Source organism: Grampus griseus (genome assembly GCF_964374135.1).
Source record: "Grampus griseus genome assembly, chromosome: 1".
Lineage (NCBI taxonomy): Eukaryota > Metazoa > Chordata > Mammalia > Artiodactyla > Delphinidae > Grampus > Grampus griseus.
In genome coordinates this window covers 4,173,150-4,188,889 of record NC_139017.1, presented here as the reverse complement: position 1 = coordinate 4,188,889, position 15,740 = coordinate 4,173,150, and the positions used below count along the sequence as shown (strand labels likewise).

General features: G+C 37.7%; 1 protein-coding gene across 3 annotated transcripts in view; it reads left to right on the top strand.

Annotated features, from left to right (window-relative positions):
* NEK7 (NIMA related kinase 7) overlaps positions 1-7,352 on the top strand; it is a 150,615-nt gene extending 143,263 nt beyond the window's left edge. For 2 of the 3 annotated variants that reach the window (XM_082651209.1, XM_082651208.1), the window contains exon 10: positions 4,352-7,352. In XM_082651209.1, the coding sequence (XP_082507335.1) occupies positions 4,352-4,462 (111 nt within the window). In that variant the 3' untranslated portion in view covers positions 4,463-7,352. The remainder of the gene's footprint in view (positions 1-4,351) is intronic. The other variant, XM_082651210.1, reaches the window with a different exon arrangement.
* Positions 7,353-15,740: the final 8,388 nt, after the last annotated feature.

Sequence of the window (15,740 nt, the reverse complement as noted above, 5' to 3'; positions counted from 1 at the left end):
TGGGTTGATTTCCTATCTCCACTGAGTTTGTCTTCCGGGGTTCTATCTTGTTCCTTTTTCTGGGATATAGTCTACTGCCTTCTCATTTTGTCTTACTTTCTGTGATTGCAGTTTCCATTCTGCAGGCTGCAGCGTTATAGTTCTTCTTGTTTCTGCCGTCTGCCCCCCTAGTGGATGAGGCTATCTAAGAGGATTGTGCAGGCTTCCTGTGGGAGAGACTGTTTCCTGCCTGCTGGTGGGTGGAGCCTGGTCTTTACCCTCTGGTGGGCAGGGCCATGTCAAGGGGTGTGTTTAGCAGGCAGCTGTGGCCTCCGGAAGACTTTTCTGCTGATGGGTGGCGCTGTGGTCCCTCCCTGTTGGTCGTTTGGCCTGAAGCATCCCAGCACTGGAGCCTGTAGGCTATTGGGTGGAGCCAGGTCTTGGTGAGAAAATGGTGGCCTTCAGGAGTGCTCATGCCAATGAGTACTTGGCAGAACTGCCGCTGTCAGTGTCTTTTTCCCCACAGTGAGCCAAAGCCACCCCCCACCTTCACAGGAGACCCTCCAATACCGGCAGGTGGGTCTGGCCCAGACTCATATGAGGTCACTGCTTTTTCCCCGGGTTCTGGTGCTCACGAGACCTTCTGTGTGCCTTCCAAGTGTGGAGTTTGTTTCCCCAGTCCTGTGGAATTCCTGCAACCAAACCCCACTAGCCTTCAAAGCCAGATGCTCTGGGGGTTCCTCCTCCCGTTGCCAGACACCCAGGCTGGGGAGCCTGATGTGGGGCTCAGAACTTTCACTCCTCTGGGAAAACCTCTGTGATATAATTATTTCCAGTTTGTGTCTTGCCCACCTAGCGGGTATGGGATTTGATTTTATTGCGATTGCGCCCCTCCTTCTGCCTTGTTGTAGCTTCTTCCTTGTGTTTGGATGTAGGATATCTTTTTTGGTAGGTTCCAGAACTTTATCGTCAATGGTTGTTCAGCAGTTGTGATTTTGGTGTTTTCATAAGACGAGGTGAGCTTACATCCTTCTACTGTGCCATCTCGTCTCCACCCCCCAGAAAAGTCTTTATGAGAAAATAAACCACGTATCTGAAGGAGATTGAGCCACATAAATGGGGAGGAAAAAGCACATGGTGGGTTGTTCCGGCTCCATCTGCTGAGGGGTTTCTGCTTCGCCTGGTGTCCCTGTGAAGCCTGTCCTTACGATGCTCATCCACCTCTCCATTTCCCTCACTCTTGGTCCCTTCCCTTTCGATTACTTCTGGCTCTCGTCTTCCACCCGGGGAGCCAGAGATCCTGTCTCCTTCAGCTGCAGTCCTCATGGCGGGAGCATGTGAGGGCCAAGCATTTGCCACAGTAGGTTGGAAAGTTCACCCTATTCTGAATTACTGTGCAGGAAAAGTGAGGTTTCTTGACTAGCCTGAAGGGTGCAGCAGTTTCATTCAGTCAAAAAATGGCTATTGCATCTGCTTGTATCTTGGTTAAATAGAGTTAATTTTGGTACCACAGGTGTCCTTTCTGCTTCTTTTATCATTTTCATCTCTAAACAAAATTTCTGACAATGAGGTGACGTGTTAGAAAACATTGTCTTTTTAAATATAAGTATCGTTATAGTTTTCCTGCTGTTTTCTATATTGTGTATAACTGGGTGTATTTGTTATTATTTTAATGGGTAAAATGCCAGCCTCTTTCTGATTTAAATCTCTTAGATCACCATAGTAAGATGCCTTGTGTACAGCCATACCCCTTAGAATGTTGAATACTATCCTCTGCACCACTGCAAAGAATAGAAATTGAAATCCTCAGACCCTCTCAGTGGGACTACCATTAACTGTCAGCGTTGTTGAACTTCTAGATGTGAAGTCGTATCATTAAACTTCATTCTGGTAGAATCATACAACCTAGGGGCTAGAGCTAGAAGAATCCTTATAGGTTATCTACTCCAGCCTCCTTTTTGAATAGATGAAGAAATAAACCTTGGGAGACAGTGCCTTACTTCAGGGCACAGGGCTGCAAGTGCCTTGAGCGAGCCCGGCTTCCACAGCCCCGTCCATCTCCTCCCCTCCTCTCCCCTCCCCTGGGGGCCTCCTTCCACACACCTTCTTTCCAGCTGACTTTTCTCACTTCCTCGTGGCACTGTTAACAGACTCAGCCCACAGATTTTATCACCAGCTTCTGTTTCCTCCAGATGAAAAAAAAGTCTTCGTGGTGGATGTTGAGGACTGTGAAGAAATTACAGTGATTTGATAATTTATGTGCTGTTATACTGGCGAGAAAGAGTTAATGCAAGTGTTCAGAATATCTGAATAATTTCAAAGACATACTTAAATACTAAAGAATCTGGTTCTTCCTCTTGATTTGGCTTGTCATCTGGGAAAGACCAGATTACAAAGACGCGTGTTTTCATAAACTATGGCAATAGAATTAAGAATAATTCTATATCCTTCACTCATTGGCTGTAGGATCAGATGGAAGGATATTTTCTTAATTTGTCAAAATGTGTTTTCTGTGATGTATTGGGTTCTCCAAAAAGTGCCTTCAGTTTTTAAGTAAAAATAAAAGACACAGTTTTCATTTTCACCAACAACTTTATTGAACAACGTATTCACCCTTTTGTTCCACTACCTTCTGCCATTTTTCAGGCAACTTCATAATTCCATCTTCCCAAAACTTTTTATCTTTTTGAGTAAAGAACTGTTCCAGGTGCCTTTTACAGTCTTCTGGGGAATTGAAATTTTTTTCCATTAAGAGAATTTTGTAAAGACAGAAATAAATGGAAATCCGAAGGTGCAGTGTCTGGTGAATATGGTGGATGAATCAGAACTTCCCAGCCAAGCTGTAACAGCTTTCGCCTGGTCATCAAAGAAACATGCGGTCTTGCGTCATCCTGATGGAAGATTATGTGTTTTCTCTTGACTAATTCCAGACACTTTCTGTCGAGTGCTGCTTTCAGCTGGTCTAACTGGAAGCAGTACTTGTTGGAATTAATCATTTGATTTTCCAGAAGGAGGTCATAATAGAGGACTCCCTTCCAATCCCACCATATACACAACATCACCTTCTTTGGATAAACACTGGCCTCTGGTGTGGTTGGTGGTGCTTCATTTCACTTGCCCCATGATCTCTTCTATTCCACATTGTTGTATAGTATCCACTTTTCATTGCCCGTCACAATTTGTTTTAAAAATGGTATGTTTTCATTACGTTTAAGTAGAGAATTGCATGTGGAAATACTGTCAAGAAGGTTTTTTTCACTTAACCTATGTGGAACCCAAACATCAAAGCAATTCACATAGCCAAGCTGGTGCAAATGATTTTCAGTGCTTGATTTGGATATTTTGAGTATGTCAGCTATCCTCCCTCATGGTATAACGTTGATTGTTCTCAATTAGTGTCTTGATTTGATCGCTATCAACTTCAACTGGCCTACCCGACCATGGAGCATCGTCCAGCAAGAAATCTCCAGCACCAGACCTCGCAGACCACTTTTGACACGTTCAGTCAGTCACAAATATGCTGAAAATGCTGCTTTTTTCCTTCCATCTTCAATATTAAAATGCCTACACAAAAATTTACCAACTTTGATAAGTCTTTTTTTAAATGCACGCTAATATGACAGGTGTCACATACAATCTAACAAAATTGTTTTGAATAAAGTTAAAGACAACTAAGTGCTACTAGAGCCATCTGACGCAAAAAACCAAATGAACCTTTTGGCCAACCCAATAAGTAAACCTCAGTCCTCTCATCTATAAAATGAGGATATAAATACTACTTCATACAGTTGAGAATTAGAATACTATTTGTTACTTAGTTTGCCTTTATTATTCTTAGTTTGGAGGAGTGCTTTTACTTTAAAACTAATAAAAACTTTATATATATATGCAAATATATAAATTGGCTTATGATAAATGTATGTGATAGCCATTTATCCTAATTTCCTTGTATAAATTTAGATATGTAGTAAGCTATTAAAATTTAAACTTACAATCAAGGCTATTGTAGTAAACTTTAGCTCAAATAAATGTGTAGAGATCTTCAGTTAATTTGGAGACTTAGAGTTTAAAACTTACTGTCTTTCATGACTTCTGTCTTCTGATTAAACTTCTTTGAAAGATCATAAGATCATTGTAAAGCCTCTGATTATGGAGAATGCTCCATGCTTGACATTAACACTCACCAATGAATATGCTTCTTAGATCCTTCCACTAATTGTAAAGTCATTGACAGCGGTCACATATATTTCCAGCCAAATAAACATTTAGCAGAACACTTACCCTGTAAGTCTATAGCTGTTCAAAGTGTGTTCCTTGTTACTGTCCGACCAGAATGGTTTCCTGAAGCAGGTTGTCTTTTCTGTCTTTGCAGCTGCGGCAGTTGGTGAACATGTGCATCAACCCAGACCCAGAAAAGCGACCAGACATCACGTATGTGTACGACGTGGCCAAGAGGATGCATGCCTGCATGGCCAGCAGCTGAGCGCATGGACGGCGTGGAGGATGTAAGCAACCCAAGTTCAAGTATTTCTGTGCAAATCATACCTCCCTGTTCTTGGGTGTTAAGACTAATATTTCAGAGCTAGTGTGCTTTGAATCCTTAACCAGTTTTCATCTAAGCTTCATTTTGTACCAATTTAAGTCACCTTCTTGCAAAACCCCAGTGACTTTGGAATAATCAGATTGCGTGGTAGGAGAGCAAATGGAACATGATGGTTTTTAATGGCTAAAGATTTTTAGAATTATTTTGAGTTTTGTGCTGATAAGTCATGTTCAGATAGACTCTCAGTGCCAAATGTTGGCGGCTCAGCTTGGCCCCATTGGGACAGACGTGCAGCCTGAGGAAGGTATCTGAACATGTGCCTTGTGTGCTGCTCTCCAGTCATTTATGGACATTTGAGATGAACCCAATTGTGAACTTTTGTGCTTATTTTATTTTTAAAAGTTTGAAGCATGTGTTTTAGTTCTTAGCATTGTAGCTTTCAAATAGGATTCTTAAAAGATAAATGTAGACATATGAACTATTTGAGAAGCCTTTAAAACTCTTATAGATTTAAAATAGCTTATACATTCAAAATGCAACTATTAAATGTGAAAAGATTTGGGGATAAAATGTGAGTCAGACACTGAAGAGTTTTCTGCTTTATTTTGTTTTATTTTAATATCTTTGAAATTCTCCTTGCATTAAAATGGTATAAATGAATCCATTTTAAAAGTGGTTAAGGATTTGTTTGGCTGGCGTGGCAGTAATTTTCCAAGTTGCACATTGCCCAAGGCTTTTCTATGTGTTTTTACTGTTCTTTGTACATTTGAAAAATATTCTTCGAATAATCCTGCAGTACTATTTTCAATTTCTTTATAAATTTAAATGCTCTACTCATGATTGTACACTATAGTGTAAGCATATGTTTTTATTCATAGATTTTATTGAAGTTCTGATTGATCCCCTTCAGAAATTTTTTTTATTCAAGTTACTTTCCTATTTATATTGTACATGCATTTTATCCACTAATGTTTCAGATTTTCTGACAACATAATAACCTTAAAATAAATATTTGATATACCAACACTTTTCCTGGATTGAAAACATTTTTTTTTTCAATTTTGAAAATTTGGGCCACTGTGTATGCACGGTGCCGTGTCTTGTTAGGAAGAGGGATGTGCATTGTACTGTAGCTGTGAATGTTGATACTGTTTCAATTTATCCGACAAGGTTGTAACTTTAGAATATGTTTAAAGAAATGAAAACTGGCCACTACCACAAACAGAATTTTTATGAGCTAAACGTTTCTATTGAGAAGCTTTTAGGCAAAGTACTGTATTCATGCATAAAGATAACAGAGGTGGTAACACTTTGTTTAGTTTAAGGAAATGGGCAGAGTTTAGTAAATGCTGTCATGGAGATGTTTTCCCTGAATGCCTTCATGTTAGTGGTGACCAGCTCCTCCCAGAGTTGTGAAGCCAAAAGCCTGCGTGGCAGTCACTGCCTAAGGACGCCCATGCCACCATGTAACCTTGGGACAATAATCCTGCCAACAGGAAACCCTCATGCTCAGAGAACACCTACCTTTAGCCCATATGACTGCTAGTTTTATTTTTTCCACAGAAGTATTTTTTCTTACAATCAATCATTTGAATACGTCCAAGTCATTTGTAAACTTTAAAAATGTACAAAGGACAAAAGTGTAAACTTTTTTTTCTAAATTTAGTCAGCTACAGTATCTTAATCATTTCTGAATGGAGGGTAATTTTATCCCGGGACAGACACAGGAGAGGTGGTCATTCTGTATGTGAGGGCCGGGCATGCTGTTTCTCCCAGATTCTGGTGACTTTGACCGCATTGGACGCCCGCACCCTCCTCTCCAGAGTGACGAAGGGAATTGTTTCTGTTGACCGTTAGTGTCATGTTCATTTTAATGTAATATGATTCATGGAGGTGAAACGTTCTCTAGTTGGAACAGATACACTCCTTTTTCTTGCGATCTTTAAAGATACATGGATCTAAAAATCATCAGCTTAACGCCTCACAGGACTTTTAAGCAGAGATTTAAACTTTTAAGTGAATCTATCTGCTGGAAGGAGATAGTTGGGAAGAACTTATTGATCAGGGAAGTCCATTATTGTTTTCTACATATGGAAACTTTTTGTTTTGGACATTGTATCCTTATCTAAGTGTTCATATTTTTCTTGCAGAAACCACTGCACATAACAAATTTTAATTTTGAACGGGATCATTTCAAAGAATTATGAAGATGATTAATTTTTATAATCACCTATAAAATGTTCTCTTTGTATTTGTTTATAAGTAAATTTTGTATTGATTAAGTAAAACATTTGAGTTGATATGAGGAACAGTAAAATGAAAGGTACATCTGATTCTAACCCTTATTTTAGACTTTGGTACCAGTTCCCCAGGACACAACATGGGGTGACTTTGTTTCATGTGCTGAGGTTTAGGAATGGTGGATGAAGCGTATCCCTGTATAAATAAAGCGTTCAGCAATGTGCAATGATTGTGAATTTAGTAAGACAGGACAGCCACTTCATGACCGCTCACCATTCTACATAGTGTCTATTACACAACACCATTCTTGTATCAGTATACACTTCAGGTGTTACTGTTAACATTTGCATATTTATTTTAACCAAAATGTTATTCATATTAAATGTTTTTTCTTTAAAATGAATGTATTATGTTTATAACCCACGAATGCATAATTATCATATGCCTCCTATTTCAGTAGTACTGTAATATGGACTTCTTTTGTGAAGTACTTTTATTTTGTTATGCTACCAATACACATACTAAAAAGACTCTGTTGTTAGCTTTGAAAATTGTATAATATCCTAATATAAATTAAAAATTAAGTACAGTAAAAATTTTTATGTATCTATGATTTTTTTCCTCTAAAGTCTACCATTGTTTATTTCACTTAACACTTTTAATCTACAGAAGCAGTTCTTATTCATTTCCATAACTCTATCATTTTGGAGAAGGCTGAGAATTAAAACAGTTGGGGGTGGTGATAGTGGAGGGCTGACAGACCCTAAGCAGTAGGCTTTTAAATATGCATTAAATGAAGGCACATCTTCACCTGTCCCTGCTCTCTTTGGTACATCATTTAGTGTCTTTGAGTAAGAAAAGTTTCTTAAAATTATAAAAGGTGTCTAAAACTCAGGCAACAGATTCTATTCCTATCACTGTAGTATACCCCTAATAATATTACAGATAGTTGGAATGTTCTTTTCACATAGGAAGTGACAATCGCTACCATGCCTGGAGACTTGGAGGCCGAAAGATCCTAATGGGGTAAAATCTGCCAGGCTGATAGTAGAGCGAGGGGTATACCTTACACATCAGGATCACATTCCCAGTAGCTTGTGGTGAAGTATAGCTCATTTTATAACCTAGGACAGATAGTAAGGAACCTGCAGCCTCACTGTGTGTGTGCATGTGTGATTGTAAGTAATAGGAAATTTTAGGTTCAAGATACTGTTGGACTATTTGAAATTTTATTTCAAAAGTATGTTTGTTAATTAGAAAAGTCAGTACCAGGCATCTATGTTTACATGGATTATTAGTTGGTGCAGCTATCTTTACCACCAAACTACTGCACTACCGAACTTTAAAATCAAAATGTTGACATACTGACAAAGATTGCTGCCACAAAACCTTACCAGAAAATATCTGTGGAGCTGTTACATTATCTATTTTTAATAACGTGGGTTCCAGATGCAATTAATGAAGAATTAAAACAGGCTCCTCAGATTGTTTTTCAGAGAAATATGGGGATGTTTGTGAAGTTTATTTTAATTGAGGGGTTTCTCTGAGGGAGTTTCTTTCTGGTCTTCTTACACACCCATTTCATTGTTCACTTGGGTCTCTAATTTTAATCCTTAAGAGAGAAAAGTAGAGTAAAAGAGAACCTGAAAGTTAATATTTGTAACCAGGGGTTTTGAGTAAATTATTTTCATTGCGAATATTACAATGCATAGAAAATAATTTTTTTCACTCCCAGAAGCATAATCCTGTTCATACGTTATTTCTCTAATCCTCACTTTCTCAAGTATAAAGTAGCGATGTAAATTCGTAAACACTACAAGAGAATTAAATTGCAATACATTTTATAAAGGGCTAAGTGCAATGCCTGGCACCAAGCGAGTGCTTGCTAAACGGAGCTGTTGTTACACCATATGCATCTTTTCTGACCCCAGTCTTCATCTACTTTTGCCTAATTCTCTCCATTCTAGGCCCACAGGACTGATTTTCCAAGAGCCCCAAGTTCTTTCTCACCTTAGGGCTAGTACAGCTTAAATAGCTCTTCCCCTTTGGCCACAAGAATCCTCCTACTCTTCCATGGCTGACATCAAATGAACTTTCCCAGGAGCCACTCATCCTATACTTTTCCTTTGGTGCTGACCCCACTGCACCCAAATGATCACTTGTGTGACTCTTGGTTAATTTGTAATCTGCTAGACCCTAAGCTCCAGGAGGACAGATGCTTCCTGTGTTGTTCAGTGTGGTGGTATACGCTTAACACGGTGCTCCCCTCGTGGTAGTCACACAGTTTATTCTTCTTGAATTAATAGTATAGTGCTTACAGTGTCAGAAGTGGAGCTGAGTACTCCAGGGGATTGTGCAAAAACGGCAGCAGTCAGGGAAGGAAGGACAAGTAAGGACGTAAAAGAATCAAAAACAGAAGGTAAACCAGAAGAAAAACATGAAGTTATCAGCTGCCAGAAGTTACAAAGAAATTAGGATAATAAGGATTAAGATTGGGACCCTGGACTTAATGCGGAAGTCATGGTGATGTTCAAAGTGGACAATTCACTAGGAGAAGAGTGGAAAACAAGTTGGGGGTAAAAACAGAAAAGATGTGGCATATGGAGAAGAAGTAGATGGTAACCAGGCGTAGTAGTAGCTCAATTTTAAAGATTAAATGATGGTTAAGAGGTTAAGAGAAGTAGCAAGTGAAGAAACTGAAAATATTAGATCAGGAGCGCAGAGGTGATAAAAAAGAACAAGATCACAGAATTGATCCACTAACCCCACCAGTGTTCACTGGGCATCCCCATATACCAGATCCACAATACAGTCTTGAGCAAATGTCTCTGTTTCCATGGATTTAAAATCAAGTCCAAGTATGTCTATGAAAGTATGTAAATGCAAGTTGTGATGAGGAAATTTCCTATGGAGGAAAAGAGACACTGCGGAGGTGACACTTAAGTCCAGACCTAAAGCATGAGAAGGAGTCAGTCCAAGAACAGACGAGGGGAAGATCCTGGAAGGCAGAGGAAGAATGCCTGGGAAGCTTCAGATGGGAAGAAGCTTGGCTGTCCAAGAAGGGAAAGATGAGGGGGGTGAGGCAGGGTGGAGGGATGCATGGTGAGTTTGCAGGTGTATATTTTCCCTATATTTGCAACAAGAACTTGGTAATATAAACAGGAAAAGAGTTTATGATAGCTAAGAATTATAAGGTAACTAGAAATAATTGAAAAACGTATAAGACCTATATGAAAGAAATCATAAAATCTTGTTTAAGAACACAAAGAAAACCCAGAATAGAGAAAGAGGCCGTGTTTTGGATGCGAAAGTTAAATATCAAGTACTATATAATGTTTGTTAGTAATGGATTGTTGATCCAAATCTCATAATTTCTTGCAACCAGATAAAATGATGTCAAAGTTCATATGGAAAAATAAATACATAAAAAGAGCCTAAAACTTTTTTAAAAATAAAAAGACTGAACTTATTACATATTAAAACCTACCATAAAGCTACTTTACTTAAAGCAGTATAGTATTGGCAGAGGAATCGATGAACAGTGGTGGAATGAAATATAAAGGTCAATCATAAAGTATTGTGGGACCTTAATATATGAGAGAGAATGACGTTTATGGTAATGTATGTTTTCTTAAGGGCACTAGATGAAAACAAACAGATTTCTAACTCACACTATACAGAAAAGTAAATACCAGATAAATTAATGATCTAAATTAAAACAAGGAAGGAAGGGGGAAAGAAAGGAATAAAGATAAATTAGGAGAATGCATAACACCATGGGAGTAGGTGACCTGTGTAATCTAGATAGGAAACTAAAAAGAAATAATAGCTGTATTTTTGACCACATAAATAATTGGCAGTGGATATCATATGGTAACATATACCACAAACAAAATCAAAATACAAATGATAAACTAGGAATCACATATAGGTAAATATCCTCAGATTGATTAGTAAAATTGGTAAGTAAAAATACAAGAAAATAGGAGAAAAAAGACCAAAAGATATAAAACAGACAATTCACAGTAGAATAAATTCAATTAATAGTCAATAGCAAAAGAAATCAGTACACACGAAAAGTGATGACATCAGATGCTGGAGAAGCAGAAAATGCACTCTTTTGATTGTTGTTGGCAGTGGGAATTGTGATCATTTAAACAAATCTGGGTAAATGGCAGAGTAGAAGGACCTTACGCTCACCTCTTCGGACAAGCACACCAAAATCACACCTAACTGCTGAACAACCGTCGATTAAAAAGACTGGAACCTACCAAAAAAGATTCTATAACCAAAGACATAAAGAAGGAACCACAATGACACAGCAAGAGGAGCACTGTGTCAGATACAATCAAATTCCATAACATGGGGTGGGGAGGGCAACCACAAACTGGAGAATAATTATATTGCAGAAGTTCTCCCACAGGAGTGAGAGCTCTAAGCCCCACAGCCTAGGGGTCTGGCATCAGGAGGAGGAGTCCTCAGAGCATCTGGCTTTGAAGGCCAGTGGGGCATGCCCGCAGGAGCTCACAAGGCAGGGGAAACAGAGATGCACTCTTAAAGGGCTCACACAAGAACTCGCATACACTGGGACCAAGGGCAAAAGCAGTGACTTCATAGGAGCCTGTACCAGACATACCTGCTGGTCTTGGAGGGTCTCCTAGGGAGGCGGGGAGCGGCTGTGGCTCTCTCTGGGGTCATAAAAGCTGGTAGTAGACATATAAGGGAGTATTCATCTACTTGAAACTCTTATGAGAGGCAGACATTTTGCCTGAGCCAAGAGCAACAAGATCTGGCCCCATCCAACAGCCTGTAGGCTCCAGGCTCTAGAACAGTCTCACCCACCAGGGGTGGACACCAGAAACAAGAAAACTTGTTGAGTTTGGGATTAGCAGATGCAAACTATTATACATAGAATGGATAAAAAACAAGGTCCTAGTGTCTAGCACAGGGAACTCTATTCAATATCCTGTGATAAACCATAATGGAAAAGAAAATGAAAAAGAATGAATAGATACATGATAGATGACAGATAGATGATAAATGTATAACTGAATCACTTTGCTATACAGCAAAAGTAACACAATATTGTAAATCAACTATACTTCAATTAAATCAATTATTTAAAAAACCCTTGAGACAAATGAAAACAAAATCACAACCACCCAAAACCTATGGGACGCAGCAAAAGCTGTTCTAAGAGGGGAGTTTTTAGTGATACAAGCTAAGAAGAAGAAAATCTTAAATAACCTAACCTTACACCTAACTTAACTAGAGAAAAATTAACAAAACCCAAATTTAGTAGGAGGAAAGAAATCATAAATATCCGAGCAGAAATAAATGAAATAGAGCCTAAATAAACAAAAACAAAAAAAATCAATGAAACTAAAACTGGGTTCTTTGAAAAGATAAATAATATTCAGAATCCTTAGCCAGACTCATCAGGAAAAAAAGGAGAGGGCCCAAATCAATAAATGTCCAAATGAAAAACAGTTACAACTGACATCACAGAAATACAAAGGACCCTAAGAGATTACTAAAAGCAAATATTTGCCAATAAAATGGACAACCTAGAGAAAACAGACAAATTTTTATAAAGGCACAATCTCCCAAAACTGAAGCAGGAAGAACTGGAATATATGAACTGACCAATTACCATTCCTGAAATTCAATCCGTAATTTAAAAAGTCCCAACAAACAAAAATCTAGTGGATGGCTTCACAGGGAATTTCTTCCAAACATTTAGAGAAGAGTTAACACATATCCTTCTACAAATCTTCCAAAATATTCCAGAGGAAGGAACACTTCCTAACTCATTCTATGAGGCCATCATCACCCCGATACCAAAAGCCAGACAAATATAGCACACACAAAAAGAAAATTACAGGCCCATAGCACTGATGAGCATAGATACCAAAATCCTCAACACAGTATTAGCAGACAACAAGAATAGATCATACATCATGATCAAGTGGGATGTATCCCAGGGATGTAAGGATTTTTCAATATTCTCAAATCAATAAGTATGAAACACCACATCAACAAATTGAAGAATAAAAACCATATGATCAATTCATGCAGAAAAAACTTTTGACAAAATTCAACACCATTCATGATAAAAACTCTCCAGAAAATGGGCATAAAGTGAACATTTCTCAACCTAATGAAGGCCATATACGACAAACCTACAGCTAACATCATTCTCAATGGTGAAAAGCTGAAAGCATTTCCTCTAGGATCAGGAAAAAGACAAGGCTGTCCACTCTCAACACTTTTATTCAATATAGTTTTGGAAGTCCTAGATATGACAATCAGAGAATAAAAGGAATCCAAATTGGAAAAGAAGTAAAGTTGGCACTGTTTGCAGATGACATGATACTATACATAGAAAGTCCTAAAGATGCTACCAGAAAACTACTAGAGCTCATCAATGAATTTGGTAAAGTTACAGGATACAAAATTAATACAGAGAAATCTGTTGCATTTCTATACACTAACAATGAAAGATCAGAAAAAGACATTAAAGAAACAATCACATTTACCATCACACCAAAAAGAAAATAATACTTAGGAATAAACCTTACTAAGGAGACAAAACACCCATACTCCAAAAAGTATAAGATGCTGATGAATGAGATCGAAGACAACACAAACAGACTGAAAGATATACAATATTCTTGGATTGGCAGAATCAATATTATTGAAATGACTATACCACCCAAGGCAATTCAGATTCATTGCAATCCCTTTCAAATTACCAATGGCATTTTTCACAGAACTATAACAAATAATCTTAAAATTTGTATAGAGACAAATAGTCAAAGCAATCTTGAGAAAGAAAAACAGAGTTGGAGGAATCAGTCTCCATGACTTCAGACTATACTACACAGCACAGTCATCAAAACAATATGATACTGGCACAAAAACAGAAATATAGATAAATAGAACAGGATAGAAATCCCAGAAATCAATGTAATCATCCATGGTCAATTAATCTATGACAAAGATGGAAAGACTATACAGTGGAGGAAAGACAGTCTGTTCAACAAATGGTGCTGGGAAAACTGGACAGCTACATGTAAAAAAATGAAATTAAGCATTCTTTAACAGCATATGCAAAAATAAACTCAAAAATGGATTAAAGAATTAAATGTAAGACAGGATACTATAATACTCTTAGAGGAAAACATAGGCAGAACACACTTTGACGTAAGTCACAGCAAACACACTTTGACATAAATCCCAGCAGTATCTTTTCCAAGCCAACTCCTAGAGTGATGGAAGTAAAAACAAAAATAAACAAATGGGACCTAATTAAACTCAAAGCTATTGCCCAGCAAAGGAAACCATAAACAAAACGAAAAGATGACGCACAGATTGATAGAAAATATTTGCAAATGATGTGACCAACAAGGGATTAGTCTCCAAAATTTACAAATAGCTCATGCAGCTCAATATCCAAAAACCAAACAACCCAATCAAACAATGCTCAGAAGACCTCAATAGACATATCTCCAAAGAAAACATACAGATGCCCGAGAGGTACATGAAAAGATGCTCAATGTCACTAATTATTAGAGAAATGCAAATCAAAACTCCAATGAAATATGACCTCACACCAGTCAGAATAGCCATCATCAAAAAATGTAAAAACAATAAATGCTGGGGAGGGTGTGGAGAAAAAGGAACACTCCTGCATTGTTTGTGGGAATGTAAATTGACACAACCAGTATGGAGAACAGTGTGGAGATTCCTTAAAAAACTAAAAATAGAACTACCATGTGATCCTGCCATCCCACTCCTGGGCACATATACGAACAAAACTCTAATTCGAAAAGATACGTGCACTCCAATGTTCATAGCAATACTATTTACAATAGCCAAGACATGGAATCAACCTAAATGTCCATCAACAGATGAATGGATAAAGATATACTATGGAATATTGCTCAGCCATAAAAAAGAATGAAATAATGCCATTTGCATCATCATGGATGGACTTAGAGATTGTCATACTAAGTGAAGTATGTCAGAGAAAGACAAATATATGATATCAGTTAAATCAAAATCTAAGAAAAAATAATACAAATGAACTTATTTACAAAACAGAAAGAGACTCACAGACTTAGAGAATGAACTTATGGTTACTAGGGGAAAGGGTCAGAGGGAGGGATAGATAGTGAGTTTGGGAATGACATGTACACACTACTATATTTAAAATAGATAACCAATAAGGAGCTACCATACAGCACAGAGAACTCTGCTCAATATTCTGTAATAACCTAAATGGGAAAAAAATTTGAACCAGAATAGACACATGTATATGTATAACTGAATCACTTTGCTGTACACCCGAAACTAACACAAAATTGTTAATCATCTATGCTCCAATATAAATCAAAAATTTAAAAAAAGACAATCACACACACAAAATAGAAAATTAATGGCCTGTATCAGAAGGAGAAGAACAAATAGCATATAATATCACTTATATGTGCAATGTAAAATATGATGCAAATGAACTTCTATGAAACAGAAACAGACACACAAACATAGAGAAGAGACTAGTGTTTGCCAAGGGAGAAGGGGAGCAGCAGAGGGATGGCTTGGGAGTTTGGGTTTAGCAGATGCAAACTATTATACATAAAATGGATAAAGAACAAGGTCCTACTGTATAGCACAGGGAACTCTATTCAATATCCTGTGACAAACCATAATGGAAAAGAAAATGAAAAAGAATGGATAGATGGACAGATAGATAGACGTGTAACTGAATCACTTTTCTCTACAACAGAAAGTAATAAAACATTATAAATCAACTATATGTCAATTAAATCAATTTACAAAAAACATAGAGACAAATGACAACTCAAAACGTATCAGACACAGCAAAAGCAGTACAAGAGGGCAGTCTTATGCAATACAACCTAAAAAGAAGAAAAATCTCAAATAAATAACCTAACCTTACACTGAATGTAAC